The sequence below is a fragment of the Myotis yumanensis genome, unplaced genomic scaffold, assembly GCF_028538775.1.
Source record: "Myotis yumanensis isolate MYYU_CA2020_CCGP unplaced genomic scaffold, mMyoYum1.0.hap1 SCAF_6, whole genome shotgun sequence".
Lineage (NCBI taxonomy): Eukaryota > Metazoa > Chordata > Mammalia > Chiroptera > Vespertilionidae > Myotis > Myotis yumanensis.
In genome coordinates, this window is record NW_027223757.1 from 92,196,322 (window position 1) to 92,218,838 (window position 22,517).

At 42.4% G+C, this 22,517-nt stretch overlaps 1 protein-coding gene across 1 annotated transcript in view; it reads right to left on the reverse strand.

The window, feature by feature from the left end:
- The window catches only part of BLTP3A (bridge-like lipid transfer protein family member 3A), a gene marked incomplete at its 5' end in the record, with an annotated part of 41,503 nt that overhangs the window by 13,301 nt on the left and 5,685 nt on the right, over positions 1-22,517 (reverse strand). Inside the window, 10 exons of the mRNA XM_070418729.1 lie at positions 1,840-3,299; positions 3,713-3,906; positions 4,159-4,300; positions 4,699-4,838; positions 5,247-5,417; positions 5,932-6,018; positions 16,218-16,410; positions 17,084-17,254; positions 17,917-18,057; positions 18,371-18,560. Coding sequence (XP_070274830.1) covers positions 1,840-3,299; positions 3,713-3,906; positions 4,159-4,300; positions 4,699-4,838; positions 5,247-5,417; positions 5,932-6,018; positions 16,218-16,410; positions 17,084-17,254; positions 17,917-18,057; positions 18,371-18,560 — 2,889 coding nt within the window. The remainder of the gene's footprint in view (positions 1-1,839; positions 3,300-3,712; positions 3,907-4,158; positions 4,301-4,698; positions 4,839-5,246; positions 5,418-5,931; positions 6,019-16,217; positions 16,411-17,083; positions 17,255-17,916; positions 18,058-18,370; positions 18,561-22,517) is intronic.

Consider the following 22,517-nt stretch of genomic DNA (forward strand, 5'->3'; position numbering starts at 1 on the left):
TGAATAAAATTGGACATTTTCTATATCCTATAGAAGTATAATCCCATTGTAAAAACCATATTTGTATATATATGTGTGTATACACATATCAGCATTCACATGGATACACAAATATATATATGAACACTGGAAAAAATAGATGCAAATGTAAATAGTGGCTATCTCTGGACAGCATCATTACAAGTGGCTTTCACGTTTTCTTTTATTTCTTACATTGTCAACAAAGTGAGCACAATCATTTTTATAATTAAAAATTATGACCAAGGTGATGAGAATGCACGGTTACATTTACAGGATAAAAGGAAGAAGAGAGCAGCTAAGGAAGAAGAAAAGACTCCTCCCTCTGAAGTCACACACGCTCAGGATGAACTGACTGGCAGGAGTCACTGCCACTGCGGAGTCCAGGATGAGGACTGCGAAAAGCCCGCTGGCCTGCACAGTTAGGACATCACTGCAGGTGTTTAAAAAAAACTTGCATCACACACCTTTCTCTGCTCTTTCCATCTCTCCTCTTTCCCATCTCCCTTACTCTTCTGCATTTAGAAAAGACAGCACATTTGGTGACTTGCAGTCCAGGCTTTTAATCCTCGCCCCACCACTCACAAGTTGTGTGATCCTGAGCAAATTCCTTACCTCTCTGAGCCTGTTTCCTCATTGGTAAAATGGGGAGGGAGTGATACCAGTACCCGCCTTATAGGGTTGTTACAAGAGTTCAATGGACTAATATAAGTATTTAGGACAGTGCCTGACATAAAAAGCACTCATTAAATGTCGGCTGGAATTATTACATCATTCACCCCTCTAAAAGCGTTCCTGTTTCCTTCTTCCTAGACTATGTATGCCTAGCAGGTTCTAGCACAGCCCCCTGCAATATTGAGAGATCCACTTAAGACAATCCATTCAGACAAAAGCTCTTAAGCCACCAGTTTTCATACCAAGGTCCCCAAACCACGAAATGTCCCAGCAAAGATTTCCTGTAGTCTTCATTCTCTTTCCTAAAACCACAAGGCACCTAATGGAAAATCTGTACCTTTCCACTCTTCTGGCTCCATTTCTGTGTTTCTGCTTACTCCCTACTTATCTCCAGTGCCTACCACAGAGAATGGCACACAGTAGGGCTTAAAAATTATTGCTGAACGAGAGGATGAACTTCTTCCTCCTCTATTCCCCTGTCAGACATTGATAAGATGTATCAGGAAGAGCAAATCCAAAGCCCAGCTTTTTATCCACCACACAGGTTTCTTGGGCGCATCCTCCCTGAGGCCTGTTTCCTCAGCCATAAACTAAGGATACAAGTATCTGCAGCTACCTAACCAGGTTGCCAGGGGGATCCAATCAAACCAAATGCTACACTAGCGCTCACTGAAGACTAAAATATCATACAGATGGCAGGCATTATCATTCCAATATAGCATATCTGATATAACAGTGAGTCAGAGAAAGAGGAGATAATTTAATCCTAAGAAGCAATTGACTTGAAAGCTGCCCAAGAATAGTTTATGATATGTGGAGGCATGTGAAATCACATGGGATTTTGTGTTATTTTATTGGGATTTCTGGTTCTTCACCTATCACAGAATTAGATGTAGCCTAAAAATGAGTCTCTCTAATTGGTGTACCTGTTCCCCTCCAAGTAGCCTGAAAATTCCTCCACTGCCCTGCCCTGCAGGCAGCTCTGAAAACCAAGGCTTTGCCACATTAAACAGGCCATTCTACGCATTCTTTGGGACTGCACGGTACATCCCACTCTAAAAACGCTCACAGTAAAAGACTGTAAGTCTAATGACCATAACCAGGAGAAACAGATAGGGTAAGTGAAGGAAGCAGAGAAGCACTCACTTGGCTGGGGGCAGGGACAGCATCTTGTGCATGGTGGAGCTCATTCGGTCTTTGCCTAGACCTAAGACATCCTTGGTCAAAGACACAGCTTCCTTGGTGAGGTCCATGGTGGCATGCAGAGCCTCCTTGGTGGCATCCTTGGTCGTATGCATAGCACTTGACAATTCTCCCTCAATGTTCTTCAGGGGTGCAAGCTCACTCTGTCCATTCACAGCGGTATCCCTAACACCTGGGGGCTTCGGGGCAGCCGGTGAGCTGGATGCTTGGGCTCTGCTTAGTCTCTTGGCCTGTAGCGAATCGAATGCCTCATGCCCCTTCCCTGCCCACTGCTGTGCAAGAGAAGCTGAGTGCTGCAGCTCTCCATCGCTATGGAGAGGCAGTGACCTATCCTGTGCTGCATCCAGATTTCCAATGCCACTGTCCTCCAGAAACGTCTCAGGGCTTGCTGGGCCCTGGTCTGAGGAGGCATCAGACTTCAGCTCCCGATCCTCGGAAGGAGACAGCTCCGAATCTATGAGGCTGGTGGTATCTAAACCCACAGAATCAGCTTCGGCAGCACCAGGCGCAGGATGCATGAGCAGAGCCACCTCAGCGCTGGGGAAGAGGACCCCAATGCAAGCTGTCGGGTCAGGCATGGCAGACCCAGTCATGGCCTCTGTATCCTTCATCAGCTGCTCCTGAAGACCCATCAGCACCTCCTGCAGGCGGAGCAGAGCCAAGTACTGGTAGTGGTCGAGCCTCACTCGGACATGGTCAGGGGAGTGTACAAGCATGTGAACCTCTGCCGTGTCCTGCAGCTCGGTCAGAGGCTCTTTGATATCCACACCACCACCGCCGCCTTCTCTCAGAGTCTCCATGACTTCAGTAAAGCCTGACAGGCTTTTCAAATCATGTTCAGTCTTTGACCTCAGATGGGACACAGTGTCAGGGGCTAGGGCCCCAGACTGAACAGTACTGCCAAAGCTGGCTGATGGTTTCAGCCTCCCTTCTGCGGCCAAAAGGAGCTTCTGTGCCTGGGCCTGCTGCCAGCGCAGGGGTAGGCAGGCCCAAAGGGACAAGGGGAAGGGGGCCACAAAATTCAAGGTACGGCCTTTGAAGTTCTCTGTTCCCTCAAAGTCCAAGGAGATCTGGGGGAAGTGGATGGACCAGAGATCCTGGGAAGCCTTAGGCCTCTGGGGAGGGAGGGTGCTAGCATGAGGGAGGCTGGAATCCATCTGGAAGGCATGATGCACAAAAAGCATATGCAGGAGACTGAAGCCACCTGGAACCTTGGGGAACTGAACATAATTGGAATGAAAGAACTCAGCAGCAGCAAAACCCTGGAAGAGACTGTGGAGGTCTGGACAGTTGTAGTGTGGGGTATGACGCGTATTGGTGGCAGTCATAGACGATGCAGAGAAGACTAGGGCCTGGGGCCGATGCAGCCCAGCCTGCTCTCTCTTCTCCAGCGGGAAGCTTACCTTCAGAGAGAAAAGGAAACCCAATTCAGAATGGCCAGATGAGTATCTGCACACCCCACCATTAACACACAAGGAAAGACCACTGCGGCTGTGACACTGTTTTCCTTATTCTGTCAAGAGGACAGAGCAGCCCTAACCGGTTTGGCTCAGTGGATAGAGCATTGGCCTGCGGACTGAAAGGTCCCAGGTTCAATTCCAGTCAAGGGCATGTACCTTGGTTGCGGGCACATCCCCAGTAGGGGGTGTGCAGGAGGCAGCTGATAGATGTTTCTCTCTCATCGATGTTTCTAACTCTCTATCCCTCTCCCTTCCTCTCTGTAAAAAATCAATAAAATATATTTTAAAAAAAAAAAAAGAAGACAGAGCAGAACCCTGGATCGTAACAGGGAACAAGAATCCCACTCTCTCCCTACCTTCAACCGGAAGGCATCCAGTCGGATGTCCAAGTGCTCATCTTTCTGGCTGGAATCTTCCAGTTTGTAGATAGCTTTGAACTGCTCCAAGCTGCGGTATAAATCCAGGCAGAAGAGGTTTCCCCAGAGCAAGCTGACAGGATCCACAGTAAATGTCAGACCATTTAATTCAATGTAGAGATTGGGACAGGGAACTGGAAAGCAGAGAAGAGAATCGCCATGTACAAAGTAACAGCTCGACTCCTACTTACCAGCTAGTATTCATTTTACTATCAAGAGAGCAAAGGTACATATTTATACAGGGCAGAGACTTTAACAAAGGTGTGCTAAACTAACTCAAATACCCTAAACTCCTAACAACAAGTGACAATATAAGTACAGTCCCAAGTCTGACAAATGGGAAGATCATGCCTGGACGAGAAGAAATGGCCATCTCCGATGCTTACCTGGAAGCTCCTGATTATCTGGGAAATAATACTCTGTGAACTCAATGTGAATGGCGGAGACCTGAGCGGGTAGGTTGTAAAGTTTCCGACTGCAGGAAAGGAGTGTAGATGGCTTCTTACTGGGCTGTTTAGCTGTAGAAACCTGTTATTACAAATTGCTGTTAGCATCTGTGCTGCACCCAGAATACAATTTCCTCCATTTCCTCTACTGTCCTTCTAGCCTGTCCCAGGGAGCATAGTGCTTCTACATGTATCTTCCACGTGTTCCAGGCATTCTCATACCTGCCTAACACTATCCACAAGTTCATGTTTTCAATGGAAGGTTTGTAAGGTTTGTAGTAGAATATTCACCGGAAACTGGTGGAATCCCAAGTACAGATCTCAACAGACATGCTCAGAAGGAAAGACACGAAAGTGTCGACCCACCCAGAAGTTAGGGAAACAGACCCCAAACTCCACAACTTTGTTCACACTGTTGCCTTCCAAGGGAACTGCCCCACCCCTTTCCAATCACGCTTCCCCGTGCCCTGGACTCCTCACCTGGTGGATGTCCAAGTCATCCACCCGTATTACCAGGCAGCTAGAGCGTAAGCGATTCCATGCTGGAGGCCGAAAGGCAGCCTTTCTTCCCTGAGAGGGGTTTCTCTCAAGGGAGTTCTTTCGAGTACTGGAGAGAGAATCTAAATAAAAATTAAAAGGTGGGAAAGACACTCAGACACATTCAACTCTCATTATTAATAGAATCAGGAAGTAAAAATCCTAATTAGGATTATAAAGTGATGACCCTAAGATCATTAATGCCATTTGTAGGAAAGACAGCCTAACACTGTCTAGCTTCTGGATGGAACTCAAAAATTATCTTCTCCCTAAGACCAAGCAACAGCGATTGAATAGAGGTGATGGCACCCTCTTGCAACACTGCAGCCATCCCTGGGGACAAACAGGGCTCGGTAAAGAAAAAAGTCATAATGACTCTCATGGGATAAGGCTGGGATAACTAGCTAGTCCAGTGCTTTGTCTCACTGGATATTCAAAGGGAAATAGCCAGAGGCTAAGCAACAGGAGTCCTCCAGCTCCTTGTAACCCACCTGCTTTCTTCTGGAGGGGAGAGTCTACCCCCAGGTGCCAGGGAGGTTTCAGACCCATCTCCTCATGCCACTTCTCCATTTTACTCTGAAATTCCATCACCAATTTCTGGGCCCACTGGCCTCGGGTCTCCATGGCCTCACAGTGCCGTACCCAGTGTTTGCAGCTGTCGCCTGTGCAACAAAAAAGCAAAAAGATTTTAGAACAAGATCATGATCCAATGTCCAATTTTCCCCTTCCACTGGTATAGTCATAGTTCAGAATCTGATCCCTCAGCCCTAATCTAGAATTTTCTGGGATATGTAAAAATCAACCAGTCAGAGCACTCAAGTTCTGGATTCCACATGTGACCTTCCCCTCAGCTTCCCAAAGGCCAGCTTCTGGATGCCGCCATCTTTGACTACGGACTACTGGAGAGGCTCTAACCAGTGAAGTAAGGGGCAGAGGGTAGAATCAAAAGCAGCACCTCAGGCATTGCCTTCCCTCCCCTCCCTCTCACCCCAATAAAGAATCATCTATAATGGACCCTGAAAGTTTCCAGAAGGTGTCATTTGGAAGAGGGCTATTTCCAGTATCTCAGGGGCTGCAAGCCCTCGCACTGTCCTGCGGGGCAGTCGGGGATAAACCCAGGAATCTGCGCTCAGTACCTGGGCCATGCTGGAATGGCCCCATTCAGAACTTCCATACCTGCCCAGTGGAAGGGGTAGTAGTCAAATGCCATCTTGCGGAAGGTAAGCTGCATGGCACCATCCATGAGTCTGTTTGCAGAGACACCTATAAAACAAAAAGAAAGGTGACTAGCAACAGGAGGAACAAAGACGCCTAAGCACCTCTTGAAGCATTAAAAGTTCTCTTCAGGACCTGATACACAGTGCACCTGAAAGGCCATGGCATCAGCTGATTTTCAAGACTGAGTCCCTTCTTTTTCGAGTTGCAACAGCCAATGGAATGCTCTAAAAGATCCCCCCAAAAGTATATTCCACTGTCTCTATAAATAGCTGCCACATTTCTAAAAAGGCCAAAGAGACGGAAAAACTCAGGATTCAGGAGTTCCAATCCCAGGTCTCCCATAGGCACATGATACCAACCTAGATTGATTGACTCAGCGGTCGCCAACCTTTCGGACCTCACAGACCACCAGTGGTCCTCGGACCACCAGTTGGCGACCACTGGATTGATTGATTGATTCCTCCAAACGTAACAATACTTGTATTACTGTCCCTCAGCACAACACCTGGAGAGGCATAAGGCAGATTCCTCCCCCCAAAAAACAGGACCCATGTTATTTCCTTTCATACCCTGGCCTCAGAGTGAAAGCTATGATATTAGACAATCTTTAGGTATTGCACATACAAAATACCATGGAATATTATAGGTAAATTGGAATTTTTAGCAATAAATCATTTACAGTATCAACTTCTGGTCAAGATGATGGAGTAGAAAATGCAGTACTCGCCTTCTCCCACAACCACATCAAAATTACAACTAAACTACAGAACCACCATCATTCAGAACCGCCTGAAACCTAGCTGAATAGAAGTCCTACAACTAGTGATTTAAAGAAGCTACATTGAGACTGGTAGGAGAAGCAGAGACATGGAAAGGGCTGGTCCCACACCCACTTGTGGTGATTAAAAATCAGGAGGGATATCTTGGCTGTGAAGGTCCTCCCTGCAAACCAAGGGGACCCAGCCCCACACCAGCTCCCTCCCGCTCCAGCCCAGGGTTCCAGTGCCAGGAAGGGAAGTCCTCATAACTTCTGGCTATAAAAACCAGCAGGCATTGTGGCTGAGTGAGACGGAGTCCCAGACAGTTCCTCTTAAAGGACCTGTACATTCACTCGCTCTGAGCTTCAGCACTGGGATAGTAGCTCAAAAGATACCATGGACATATAGGGAGAAACTGAACTGTCTGGCATCAGGGCGAGAGCTGGGGGCAGCTTTCTCCCAGACAGAAGTGCTGTCAGAGGCACTGCTCCTTTGATGAGCCCTCCCCACAGAGCCAGCAGGCCAGCACCATGTCTGAGTCTCCATCAACCTGGCTCACACTGTTAGCCCTGACCTGGTGATTCCCTGAGACCCGGCCCCACCAAACTTGTGGGCCCACCCAAGCTGTTTTCAGTGGCTTTTCCATATGAATGGCTCACGCTTCACTTTCCTAAAACCTCTCAAACAAGCAGCATCTGGCCTCAGCATGCCCCATACCTCTCGCTAAGAGGCTCCAGGCCTGGTACTAGCAGCAGCTGGCCTTGGTTCCAGGCATGGCCTCTCCTGGGCATCTCCATGTCCAGCACAAATAGCAGCCATCTGCAGATAGTTTTGTAACTCAAGCCTCATGGCCCAGGGCAGAACACAGACAGTGACTGATTTTGACCTGCACCTTCTGGGAGACCCCAGAGCCAGCGCACCTGTTTGACAGCTTCAGACCACTTCCAAGCACCACCCAACCACCTCCACAGTAACACACTCAGTGGGCACCAGAGACCCACTGAAGTTTTATAGGTATCTCTGCAAGACCCACTCTGGGATGGGCCCCTACACAGCTGATCCTCCATGGTGGGCAGTGGTTGCAATCAGCCAGGCCTTGCAGCTGATCAGCCTGGGAGTAAATCCCTCCCACTGATATGCCAACAGCAGTCAAGGCTCAACTACCACAGGAGGGTATACACAGCCCATGAAGAGGGGTGGGGGCACACCTGAAGTGCCCAGCTTTGGTGATCAGGGAGGCTGTGCCACTGGACCCTACAGAACACCTGTTGCATTAGGCCACTCTACCAAGCCCAGGAGACATAGTAACTCTACATAATACATAGAAATAAACACAGGGAGGCTGCTGAAATGAGGAGATAAAAAAACATGTCCCAAATGAAAGAACAGAACAAAACTCCAGAAAAAGAACAAAATAAAGACAAGCAATCTACTAGATGCAGAGTTCAAAACACTTATCTCTTCAACTCAACTCTAAGAACTATAAGAGGAGAGATTATTCTACATATATGTACTGTCTGACCTACCGTGGTCTGCACATCCACCCTGTCCCTTACTAGGATGAAGGGAAATACCAGGAGATACTCTAGGTACAAAATGGCAAACCTGCAACAAGGAGGGTCCTTTCCATCCAATATAGATCTCACAAGTTCTGACTAATCAACATCCTACCAAGAGATACACCTATACCAGTGTTTCCATTTCTTAATCTTTTTTTCATAATTACTCTAAAGAGCCTTTACATATTTCTTTTCCAATTGCACCCTCTATGAAATTTTAATACCTCAGCTATTCTGTATATCTGCTAATGATGTCTATCTGTGCTTTATACATAAGAATAAATATAAAGCTTATTTTTATTCAATGCAAGGTTAAGAAAAACTAAATTTTCTTTAACTCAACTTTGTATTTGCTGAGTAATTTTTAATGCGATTTATTAACTTATATAAATTATAATTTATCAAATTACATATGCAAATTTACAATTTCTATAATATGTAACAGCAATATAATCCAATATATAATTATTCAAAATTACTTTAGCAAAAATAAAATAGCTGAAAATTTTTAATTAATTTCATTAAAAATATATTAAGTTTTAACCTTTGCTTGACATGAAAAAATATTTAACTTAATTAGCTGCTAGATATTCATTCAGATATTGTCAATATTTTTTTCAGCACTTCACTAAATGATGGGTTGAAAAGTCCTCTAATCACAGCCATCTATTCACCAGTTTGTAGTACTGATCTTCCATACATTTTGTGTACCTTTCATGAATTCAACATCAATGCTACTCATGTGATAGCTAAGCAAATCCAACAAGAAATTAAATACTAAAGAATAAAATTTTGTCAGACGGTGAATCTTGGAGGACCGCAAACCATTATTATATGTAAGATTTTTCCCCCCTCTCACCCCCCAACAAAGAACCGATTTTCAATGTCCAGAATAGGCAAATATTAAGACAGAAAGTAGATAAATGGTTGCTTAGGGCTGTGAAATGGGGAGTGCCAATTAATTGACACAGGATTTCTTTTAGGGGAGACAAAAATGCTCTACAACTGGATTATAATGATGACTGCACAACCCTATAAATACACTAAAAAACAGTGAGTTGTATATTCTAAATGGGTGAATTATATTGTATGTAAATGATATTTCAATAAAGCTGTTTTTTAAAAAAGAGTCAATTTTCACCTGCTAGGGGGAAATATCCCAATTAAATGCATGAGCTAGGCTACTGAAGGGAGAGGGTTTATAGCCATGCTTTCTCTGTTGGAGTTACTTGGAGTTAAAAGAACAACAAACTATAAAGACTGAGCATATAAAAACAAGGTCTAGAAATGAAATCAAATATAATTACCAATCACCAGCATACTTAATTATAAACACATAATTATATATGAGACATAAATGATAATGTACATAAATAAATTACTAATAATGCCCTAGCCCAAGCATGTCAAGCATGCTTGGCTAGCCGGTTTGCTCAGTGATTAGAGTGTCAGCCTGTGGACTAAAGGGACCCAGGTTCGATTCTGGTCAAGGAACCTGGGTTGCAGGATTGATCCCCAGTAGGGGGCGTGCAACTGAAATTAATATAATGTTATATGTCAATTATATCTCAATAAAAGAAATCAAACTGGAGCATCTCTCACTTCAAAGGCTTCAATGAGGAGGTTGGTGGTTGATAAGGGAAGATATCACCTGACTTCCCTAAGATAAGGCCTGTGAGACCAAAACTTGGTCTCTCTTACAGTTAGGCTATCCTTTCCCACCAGCTCATTGGAGAATCATTATTAGCCATTTATTTTTACTTATTTTTTAAGAAATACAGTGGGGCCTTGACTTACGAGTGTCAATCAATGATTCTCTCTCATCACTGATGTTTCTCTCTCTCTCCCTCTCCCTTCCTCTCTGAAATCAATAAAAATATATACAGTGGGGCCTTGACTTACGAGTTTAATTCGTTCCGAGACCGAGCTCATTAAGGAACTCATTAACTCAAATTACTCTATCAACTCAATGCAAAAAATCAGCCGAGAGACAGCTGGTATCTCAAAAAACTCGTTAGTCGGGACACTCGTAAGTCAAGGCCTTATCAACCACCAACCTCCTCATTGAAGCCTTTGAAGTGAGAGATGCTCCAGTTTGATTTCTTTTATTGAGATATAATTGACATATAACATTATATTAATTTCAGTTGTATAACATAATGATTTAATATGTTTATATATTGTGAAACGATCACCTCAACAGGTCTAGTTAATATCCATCACCACACATAGTTACAAAATGTTTTTCTTATTTTAGGAACTTTTAAGATCTATTCTCTTAGCAACCTTCAAATGAGTAATGCAGTATTATTAACGGTGGTCACCATGCTGTACATTATATCTCCATGACCTATTTACTTTATAACAGGTTTGTACCTTTTGACTCCCTTCATATACTTCATCCCCCTCCTTCTGGAAACCACCAACCTGTGCTCAATTATCTGAGTTTAATTTTTTTGGTTTGATTTTTAGATTCCACATATAAGTGAGGTCATACAGTATTTGTCTTTCTCTGACTTATTTTACTTAGCATAATGCCCTTAAGGTCCATCCATGTGGTCACAAATGGCAGAATTTCCTTTTTTATGGTTGAATAATATTTCATTGTATGTATATATCTCTGTGTGTGTATGTGTGTATATGTGTGTGCATGTGTGTGTGTGTGGTGTGTGTGTTTGTCTTTATCCATTCATTCACCAATGGACATTTAGCTCACTTTATCCATTCATCCATCAATGGACATTTAGACTGCTTCTATATCTTGGCTATTGTAAATAATGCGCAATAAACATGGGGATGCAGATATCTTCTTGAGTTAGTATTTTCATTTCCTTTGGCTAAATACCCAGAAGTAGAATTGCTGGGTTGTACAGTAGTTCTATTTTTAATTTTTTTTTAAATATTTTATTGATTTTTTACAGAGAGGAAGGGGGAGGGGTAGAGAGTTAGAAACAGCAATGAGAGAGAAACATGGATCAGCTGCCTCCTGCACACCTCCCACTGGGGATGTGCCCGCAACCAAGGTACATGCCCTTGACCAGAATCGAACCTGGGACCCTTCAGTCCGCAGGCCAACGCTCTATCCACTGAGCCAAACCAGTTAGGGCTCTATTTTTAATTTTTTAATGAATCTCCATACTGTTTTCCATAATGGTTGCACCAATTTACATCCCACCAACACTGCACAAGGGATTCCTTTTCTCCATATCCTTGCCAATACTTCACTTCTTTATATATATATATATATATATATATATATATATATATATATATATATATGTATGTATATATATATATATATACACACACACACACACACACACACACATATATATACGTATATATATATAAATTTTTTAAATTAATTTCAGAGAGGAAGGGAGAGGGAGAGAGAGATAGAAACATCAATGATTAGAGAGAATCATTGATTGGCTGCCTCCTGCACATCCTCCACTGGGGATCAAGCCTGCACCAGGCATGTGCCCTGACGGGAAATCGAACCGTGACCTCCTGGTTCATAGGTCGACACTCAACTGCTGAGCTATACCAGCTGGGCAGTACTTCTTGTCTTTTTTTATAAGAGCCATTCTAACAGGTGTGATGTGATATCTTATTGTGTGTTTTTGTTGTTGTTTTTTAATCCTCACTCAAGGATATTTTTTCCATTGATCTTTAGAGAAAGAGACAGAAACATCAATGTGAGGGACACATCGACTGGTTGCCTCCCACATACACCATGACCAGGACTGGGGCTCACACCTGCAACCAAGGTATGTGCCCTTGACTGGGAACTGAACCAGCGACCCATTGGTACTTGGGTCAATTCTAACCACTGAGCAAAACCGGTCAGGACTAATTATGGTTTTGATTTGCATTTCTCTGATAAGTAGTAATGTTTTGGGGGTTTTTTTTGGCTTATAAATGACAAACAGTTATGTCTCACAGTTCTGGAGGCTGGTCAGTCCAAGATCAAGGTGCTGGCAGATTCAGTGTGTGGGGAGAGCCTGTTTCCTGTCTCATAGACAGCTGTCTTCTCCCTGTGCCCTCACCTGGCAGAGAGCCTGATAAGTAGTTATGTTGAACACCTTTTTATGTACCTGTTTTCTATCTTTAGGTCTTTTTTGGGAAAATGTCGACTGAAATCCTCTGCCCTTTTTAATTGGATTATTTGTTGTAGTTGCTATTGAACTGTGTTATGTTTTGCATATTACCCCTTATCAGATATATGATTTACAAATATTTCCTCGTTTAGTAGGTTGCCTTTTCATTTTGTTGATGGTTTCCTGTGCTATGCAGAAACCCTTTAGTTTGTAGTCCCACCTGTTTATTTTTGCTTTTGTTGCCTTTGCTTTTGGTGTCAAATAAAAAAAAAAATCAGTGCCAAGACCCATGTCAAAGATCCAGTTTGATTTGACAATGCTGTCCTGCCTGGCCGGGTGGTTCAATGGTTGAAGCGTCATCCTGTGCACCAAAAGGCTGCAGATTCAATTCAGTCAAGGCACATATGTAGGTTGCAGGTTCAATTTCTGGTTGGGCACTTACAGGAGGCAACTGATTGATGTTTCTCTCTGACATCGATGTTTCTTTCTCCCTCTCACTTCCTCTCTCTAAAATCAATAAAAAAATATCCTCGACCCAGCCAGTATGGCTCAGTAGTTGAGCATCAACCTATGACCCAAGAGGTCATGGCTCGATTACCGGTTGGGGCATATGCCTAGGTTGCAGGCTCGATCCCCAGTGTGGGGTGTGCAGGAGCAGCTGATCAATGATTCTCTCTCATCATTGATGTTTTATCTCTCTCTCCCTCTCCCTTCCTCTCTGAAATCAATAAAATATATTTTAAAAAAGAATAAACATATTCTTGGGTGAGGATTAAAAGAAAGAGAGAGAGAGAAAGAGAGAGAGAGAGAGAAATTGAGAGAGAAGAGATGCCCTAACTCAGGCCAAACTGTTCCCAACGACCCACCCAGTTTCCAATAATTTCACCTCTAATACCAAGGGCTACATGAGCATGTTAGTCGGGGAGCTCAACACCCAGGCTATAGTGTCTCTTAAGGAAAGAGAAGGTAAATGGAACCTTCAAGGAGTCTCTACATCAGCACCTTCCAAAAGAACTTTCTGTGATGATGGGCATCTTCTATGGTCTATGGGTTATGTTGAGTACCTGAAATGTGGCTGGTGCAAATGAGGAATTAATTTAATTTTATTTAATTTTAATTTAAATAACCACATATGGCCAGTGGCTACCATACTGGACAGTTATAACGCAATGCTATCCAACAGAAATACAATGTGAGACACAAGTAAGTTTAAATATTCTAGTTACCACATAAAAAAGTTTTTTAAGCCGAAACCGGTTTGGCTCAGTGGATAGAGCGTCGGCCTGCGGACTGAAGGGTCCCGGGTTCGATTCCGGTCAAGGGCATGTACCAGGGTTGCGGGCACATCCCCAGTGGGAGATGTGCAGGAGGCAGCTGATCGATGTTTCTCTCTCATCGATGTTTCTAACTCTCTATCTCTCTCCCTTCCTCTCTGTAAAAAAATCAATAAAATATATTTAAAAAAAAAAAGTTTTTTAAAAAGTGAAATTAATTTTAATACATATTATTTAAATCAATATACCCAAAATATTATCATTTCAACATGTAATCAATATGAAAATAATTATCAAAGTATTCTACACTGTATTTTTGTACTATGCCTTCAAAATCCCATGTGTATATTATACTTTCAACACATCTCAATTTGGGTCAGCCAACATTTCAAGTGTCCAATAGTCATATGGACAGAACAACTCAAGAGAATGTTAAAGCCCTTTCTACACCACTGTTCTCCCTTCCCCTTTCTCCCTAAATCCAAGAGTCAAAGTAACAAGAACTCTTCCTGTCCTTGCTCCTTAGCATTACACTAGCACACCACACTGAGGAAGTTATCCCTCATTTGAAAATATCTCACCCAAAACTTCCATAAATTCCACTAAGTAGATTAATTTAGCTTAATACATACATGGGGGCTGCAGGGAAGGCTACAGTCATTCACGTAATAGTGTGGATTACAGGGCCCTGTCACGTGAGAGAACAGTCCTCATCGAGCAAGAGGATGAAATTCTCACTAATGAACTCATAAAAAGGCTTCTGAAAGGATTAAAAGCAAAACAACAACAACAATTCAAGCCTTTATAGTAACACTTGGAAGAAATAACCAAATCTACAATAATAAAAGCATAATATGCTAATTAGACCGGACGTTCTTCCAGACGAAGCAGGGGCTGCGAGGGTAGCCCGGGTCCCAGACGAAGCAGGGGCTGCGAGGGTAGCCCAGGTCCCAGGTGCCAGAGGGAAGTCGGTGACGGCAGTTGGGGGAAGGAAGGCCTACTTTTGCACAAATTTTTTGCATCAAGCCTCTAGTAAAATAATAATTGTTTTAAAACAGAACTTCCAAAATGAAGGAATGGCAAACCATTGAGCAATAGTTTCTTTTCTGTGGTGGCAAAACCAGTCTTTATGCTGTCACTGTGCCATTCCTCTCAGCTCTCTGAGTGGGAGTAGAGGGGCACTGAAGTCACCTCAAGATCAAGGAATAGTCAAGCAAGAGAGGCAGTGCTGCTTGGTGCCTCGGGAAGAAAAGAATAGGAGAGCCCAGCCAGTGTGGCTCAGTGGTTGAGTGTCAACCTATGAGCCAGGAGGTCATGGTTTTATTCCTGATCAGGGCATATGCTTGGGTTGTGGGCTTGATCCCCAGTGTGGGCATACAGGAGGCAGCTGATCAATGATTTTCATCATTGATGTTTCTTTTTCTCTCTTCCTCTCCCTTCCTCTCTGAAATCAATAAAAATATATTTTAAAAAAAGAAAAAAGGGTAGGTTCCCCAAGGAAAGTTAGTGTAGATTTCATTAAAAGGTAAACATAGCCCTGGCTGGTGTGTCTTGGTTGGATTGTCAACCCATGGGACCAAAGGATCATGGGTTCAATTCCCAGCTAGGGCTTATACCCAGAGGTTGCGGGTTCAATCCCCAGTTGGGGTGCACACAGGAGGGAGGCAGTAGATCAGTGTTTCTCTCTCACATCAATATTTCTCTCTCTTCTCTCCCCATCTCCTTTCCCATCTCTATCTCTAAAAAAAGGGGGGCGGACAGATATAACCTTCAGAGAAGATAAGGCAGCAAGAGACACATCTACCATATGAGAGCATGTAAAACCAAGAACTGGTGATAAAGGGAAATACAGAGGAAAAACACAGAGTATTGAAGAAACGGACATCAAAATAATAATACTTAATATCTGCCTACAACCAAGGTCCTTGAAATTCTACATGTATCTCATTTGAGCATGACAACAACCTGTTAGGTAAAAAAGATGTAATTTAACTCAAGTTCACAAATGAAGATACTCAAAGAAGTTAAGCAAGCAGTTAAAGTGAGTTCCCCAAGGCTCATGAAGGAAAGAAACGAGTCAATTACTTTTTCATTCTGAATAAACATATATGTGTATGTAATATCAATTGCGGTAATGAACATAAAAGCAAGACAAGAACACAGCATAACCTCTCTGCTTGGGAAGAGCACATTTACACATAATAATTATTTAAACTGATTTAAAAATCTGAAAATTCTGAGGTTTCCTACAGTTACATTTTCTTTCCACCGCTTACATCAGTGGTCAGCACTGCCCAAGGAGCTTTTGGAGATGAATAAAGTCCGCACAGCTAGGGCTGTGCCCCTGAAGATTCTGGTTCAAGTGAGGTCTGGAGAGAGCCTGGCGCCTGTGTTGTATCAGGTAGTGCAGGCTGAAGAGCACCGCTTACACAGAAGGAGCTACCACAGCAAAGCTGAGGCTCAAGGAACGCCTGTGGTAGGGAAAGCCAACCAAAGCACTCCACAGAGAGCCTTCCTCCCCAAGCTTGCCCAGGCTCAGGCCACACGGGGTACCTGGCTCTCGGGACTGGCTATCATCACAAATGTGCAGGTCCAGGCGGGAGATGAGCAGGTGGTAGGAGGACTCTTTCACATCAAAGTTCTCAAAGTACTGGCTGAGCCGGCTGCTGCTGTTGCTGCTGCTGCCCTGGCTGCCACCAAATGCCTGGGCCCAGGAATGCTGGGCACTGGGAGCAGGTGGGGTGATCTACATGCGACAGAGAGAAAAACAAGAAGTCCAAACCCTGAGAGACTCCTCTGCAGGCTTTTTTAAGCTTTAGTCCAGCCTGAGGAAAAGCACCATCAGCAAGATGCCCTTCCCTCTCATAACTGTTCACCTGGTAACTCAGGTCTGTCTCACCGAAATTACCCAAATTCCCAAAAGCCTAATTATAATTAGTCTAGTAACCATCAGAGTACTGTTCTGAGGTCTCAATTGCTCTCCAAGCTTTCACTCCCCAGGACTGAGCTGACTGATGCTAAAACACCTCCTCAGAAATCTTCCCTAAACACCCTTTCAGCCCCGATAGATGCCTGTCTTTGTGCTCTCAGCACAGTGTTTCTCTCTGTTACACACTCAGCATGTCACAGTACAATAACTTGCTGGTGTCCATATTTCAAAACAGTGAGAGCTCCAAGGACAGGGACAAGAGGCTTATTCTACTTTTCCTCTCCATTGGTGAGCACTGGGCACCTAACACACCAGAGGTATGGACAGAATAAATTAATAAACCAGAGGCCAAGGCGAAGCCTATGCACACCCAGAAGTGACAAATCTCCCAAATAAGCCCAATGCAGTCTAGACTCCACCTATGTTGGTATGAACAGGTAGGGCCTACCATTTCCCCAGCCCCACCAAGGGTATCTGTTTTGCCTCTAACCTGTACAGGTTCAGGGGCCAGGCTCTTTCTCTGCTGGGCTGACTTCTCCATGGCCTCACTCAGTGACTCTGCATACTTCATCATAGCCTTGAGCTGCGAGTCAGTCAGCACCCAGAGCAGGTCATCCAACAGGAACATCAGCTTGGAGGCTACCACATTGCAATCTTTGGTCTGAAGTGGCCACACAGAACACAGATTCAACATCTTGCATCATTCCAAATCCTACAAGTGACTATCGCCCAATCAATTTCAGAAATGGCTTTTCAATTCCCAAGATTCACGTGAAAGTATCAAGCATTTTGTGGATCAATTTCTTGAAAGTACTAAAGCAGCAACAGACAACTGCAAGGTACCTATGTCAGTGTCCCTATAAATGTGTAAAAATTGTGGTTTTCAAAATTAAGATGACAGGGAGATGGAAATGTTCTCTTATTAGCGGATACTATGGCAACACTGAATTGTAGGCCCTACCCTTTCAACTTTCTTTTCAGAGGCCAATAACATAAAGAAAAGAGGGTAGCCTGGCCGGTGTAGCTCAGTGGTTGAGCTTCGACCTATGAATCAGGAAGTCGCAGTTCAATTCCCAGTCAGGGCACATGCCCAGGTTGCAGGCTCGATCCCCAGTGTGTGACATGCAGAAGGCAGCCGATCAAGGATTCTCTCTCATCATTGATGTTTTTATCTCTCTCTCCCTCTACTTTCCTCTCTGAACTCAATAAAAATATATTTTTTAAAAAGAAGGAAAAAAAGAAAGAAAAGAGGGTGTACCAACTCCCAGGCTGTCTGGGAGAATGGAAGATGGCAGTTTTCGTGAGGACAGAGAACAGACTCACTCTTCTCTTGAGGGCTATTTGGATCCTGCCTTGGTTGGTAATAAGCCTCAGTGGGGTGGTGACCAGGTCCTGATCCCCATTGTCTGTAGCATCTGCCTCAATCCGAAGGGTTTGCCAAGTTATTTCCTTAAATGTTAAAACCTGGAAGGAGAGAGAGAGTAAAATCCCTTAATTCTGTGGATGAAATTAACCAAAAGGCAGGAAGTGCAAGGGAAAAAGACTGGCCGGGCAGAGACTCCCACCATTCTCAGTTGGGGTGCTACCAATAGAAGGCAGTGGGTCAGAGATCCATAACTGAGGAAAGGATATAGCAATAACACTGGACAGAGGGATCCTACGTTCCCAGGAATAGGGGATCATTTGAGGAAATTCCCAAAGCAGGAACACTATCCTTTAAGAATCAGTCCTACTTTAAATCCCCCCATTCTCTCCTCTTGCAATGCTGGGCTGTCACCTCTCCTCGGCGGGGGTCGGTGATGCGGGTGAGACGCAGGTCACTCTGCTGCCAACTGGGGTTCACACTATAGCCCTGGAGCTGCCACAATTCAAAAGAAGCGTGGAAGGCCTTGGCGTGAATCTTGATGGTGATGGAATTGACGACGATGAACATCCCCTCCACCACCTTCTCAGCAAAGCCATACTCACTACAACAGATGAGGCAGACCAACGTTCAGAACCCTGTGAAGCCACACACACTGTATGACGTCAGGCAGGACTGTTAACAATGCCCACCTTTGGGTGATAGAACTATGGATAATTTCTTTTCTCTATTTCTTTCTTCCCGTTTCTACTTTCTTGTATTTTTTAAATTTCTAATAAAATTTATGATGATACAGTATTCTTTTTTATGGGATTTTTAAAAATGAAATAAAAGAAAAAGAGTTTACTTGGAAACAATCTCCTTCCTCTTACAAAGAATACATTGAAAAATCCTTTTACAGTTCAGAAATTACCTGAAATAAGGACTTGAGTATTTTCTGGGAGAGGAGGCACAGCTACATAAAAGTAACACTAGGTTTCTATAAAACCTTCAAAGACATAGCATACTCTACAAAGGTAGTGGAGAGAGGAAAGAAATACAGCTAGGTGAGCGAGAGGTATAATACTTGGGAATCTAATCAAGAACGGTCCCACCTTGTCCTGGTTGGTGTTCTCAGTGGTTAGAGCATTGGCTCGCACACCAAAGGGTTTTGGGTTCAATTCCTGGTCAAGAGCATGTACCTGGGTTGCAGGTTTGCTCCTTGTCCCTTATCGGGGCACATGCAGGACGCAACCAGTCGATGTGGCTCTCTCACCTCTCTCTCTCTCTCTCTCTCTCTCTCTCTCTCTCTCTACCTCTACCTCTCAAAGAAAAAATATCCTCAGGTGATAATTAAAAAAAGAAGAACAGCCCAACCTTCACCCTATCAAATATATCCCAAAGACCATAGCTGTACTTCCACAGTGAGAGGCCAGAAATGGCTAGTAGAGAAATGAAGGTCATCTTAAAGTACTTCTGGATGTAGAAAACAAAGACATTCTGATATGTAGGTGAAATCAATTCTCATTACAAGAGATAAAAAGAAAGTCTGGAAGTTATAAATTAAAACAAACATATGTACTTGACCCTTGAACAATGCTGGGGTTAGAGACACTGACTCTCCAATGCAATCGAAAATCCATGTTTAACTTTCAATTCCCCCCAAAACTTAACTACTAAGAGCCTACTGTTGACTGGAAACCTTACCAGTAACATGAACAGTTGATTAACACATTTTGTATGCTATATGTATTATATACAGTATTCTTGCAATAAAGTAAGTTAAAGAAAAGAAAATATCATTAAGAAAATCATATGAAGAGAAAACACTTTTACAGTACTATACATATTTATTGAAAAAAATCTGGCCCTGGCTGGGTGGCTCAGTTTGTTAGAGTGTTGTCCTGTACACCAAAAAGGGTTGTGGGTTCGATTCCTGGTCAGGGCACATACCTAGGTTGGGTGTTTGATCCTGGTCGGGGCTTATTAAGAGGCCAGATATCTGTCTCTCTCTCTCTCTCTCTCCCTTCTTCTCTCTCTTGAAATTCAATAAATTCAATCCTTGGATGAGGATTTAAAATAATAATAAATAATAAATAATATAGAGAAAACTAACACATGGCGTTAAATATCAAGATAAATGTTATCCTTGGGGGTGGGTATGACTAAAAAGACACAGAAGGCTTCTGAGATACTGCAAGTGGTCTGTTTCTTAATGTGTTAACTTTGTAAAGAATCACTGAGCTATACCAGGTACACTTATGATTTGTTCACTTCGATATGTTACACCCTTCAACACAACTTACCAAAAGAACTATACTGAAATATGTGAAATAACCATGTGTCATCTATTAGTTTAGGCAAAATTCCTACAGTTTTAATGATAATCTCTATTGGCAAGCCTCTGGAAAAAACAAGATGTCTTACACACTGCTGGTGGAAACATAAAATCATAAAATCATTATAAAGGAAAATTTAGCAATGTCTATCAAAAATACATGCATTTTCTCTTTGACCCAACAGTACCGCTTCTAGGACTCTATCCCGAAATACCGGCAAAAAAGTAGAAATAACCCAAATGTCCATCAAATGATGAATACATACATAAAATGTGGTATATCCATACAATAGTATATTACTCAGCCATAAAAGGAATAAAGCACTAATGCATGCTACAGCATAGCTGAACCTCGAAAACATTGTATTAGGTGAAAGAAGCCAATGACAAAAGACCAGATATCTGGTAGTATATGACTTACATGAAATAACCAGAATAGACAGAAAATAGAATAATGGTTGCCTAACGCTAAGTCGGAAGAAAATTAGGAGCTATTGCTAATCGGTATGGGGTTTCTTTTTGGGTGACGAACATGTCCTACAATTGATTGTGGTGATGGTTGCACAACCTTACTAAAAAAACTAAGTTTGGTGTATATACTGAAAGCCATTGAACTGTACACTTTAAATGGATGAATTCTATGATATGTGAATTATATCTCAATAAAGCTGTTTTCAAAAATATGCTGGCAAAATACTAACTGACTTATGAAAAAGATCATTTATTGCTGTACTATTTCTAACAGCAAAAAAATCTGGAAATAATTCAAATATCTATCAATAGAGAACTGGCTATATAACTATGATGCCTCTATAAAATGTTACTAAAATATTGTGTAAAATATTACATAAAAGTAATGTATTCTGCAGGTGCAAAAAGAAACAAGGAATATTTCTCTATAAACGCCTATGGAGTGGTCTACAGGATATACTTTAAAAAGAAAAAAAGCCCTGTGCAGTGTTGATGGTATGCTATATTCTGTATAAGGAGGTGGGGACAACAAAAATATATATACATATAATATACCTTGTTTTATAGTTTTAACTTTGGAACTATGTAATTTGACTTGGTTAAAAATAATTTTAACTTTGGAACTATTTAATTTTATATAGTTAAAAAATAAATTTAGCCCTAACCGGTTTGGCTCAGTGGATAGAGCGTCGGCCTGTTGACTGAAAGGTCCCAGGTTTGATTCCGGTCAAGGGCATGTACCTTGGTTGCAGGCACATCCCCAGTAGAAGGTGTGCAGGAGGCAGCTGATCAATGTTTCTAACTCTCTATCCCTCTCCCTTCCTCCCTGTGAAAAATCAATAAAATATATTTTTAAAAAATAAATGAATAAATTTTAAAACAATTAAAAAAACTAATATAAAACTTCTGGAGGATAACATAGGAGAAAATGTAAATGTGATCTTGGGTATGGTGATCTTGGCCTTTTTAGATACAACACCAAAGATACAATCCATGAAAGAAATAATGAATAAGATGGACTTTATTTAAAAACCTTATGCTCTCCAAAAGACAGTTATCAAGAGAATGAGAAGACAAGTCATAGACTTGCAAAAGACATATCTGATAAAAGACTGTTACCCAAAATATACAAAGAACTCTTAAAACGCAATAATAAGAAAACAACCCAATTAGAAGATAGGCCAAAGGTCTTATTAGATAACTCACCAAAGGTACACCAATGGCAAATGGGCATACGAAAAGATGCTCCACATCTTGTCTTCAGGGAAATATAAATTAAAGCAACAATGAGACTCCACTACACACCTACCAGAATGGCTAAAATCCAGAACACTGATAAGACCAAATGCTAGCAAGGATATGCAGCAGCAGGAACTCTCATTGATTGTTGGTGGGAATGCAAAAATGATACAGCCACTATGGAAGACAGTTTGCCGGTTTATTCCAAAACTAAGCATACTCTTATCAGTACATTCTAGCACAGGAGATGAAAATTTATGTCCACACAAAAAACTTGCACATGGACAATTATAGCACCTTTATTCATAATTTCCAAAATTTTAAAGCTACCAAGGTGTCCTTCAGTAGGTAAACGGATAAACTGTGGTACACCCAGACAATGAAATATACTTCAGCGTTAAAAAGAAATGAGCAAGAGAGAAATAAAAAGACATACAGGAACTGTAAATGCATATAACTAAGTGAAAGAAGCCAATCTAAAAAAATAAAACCATACTATATGATTTCAACTATATGATATTCTGGAAAAGAAAA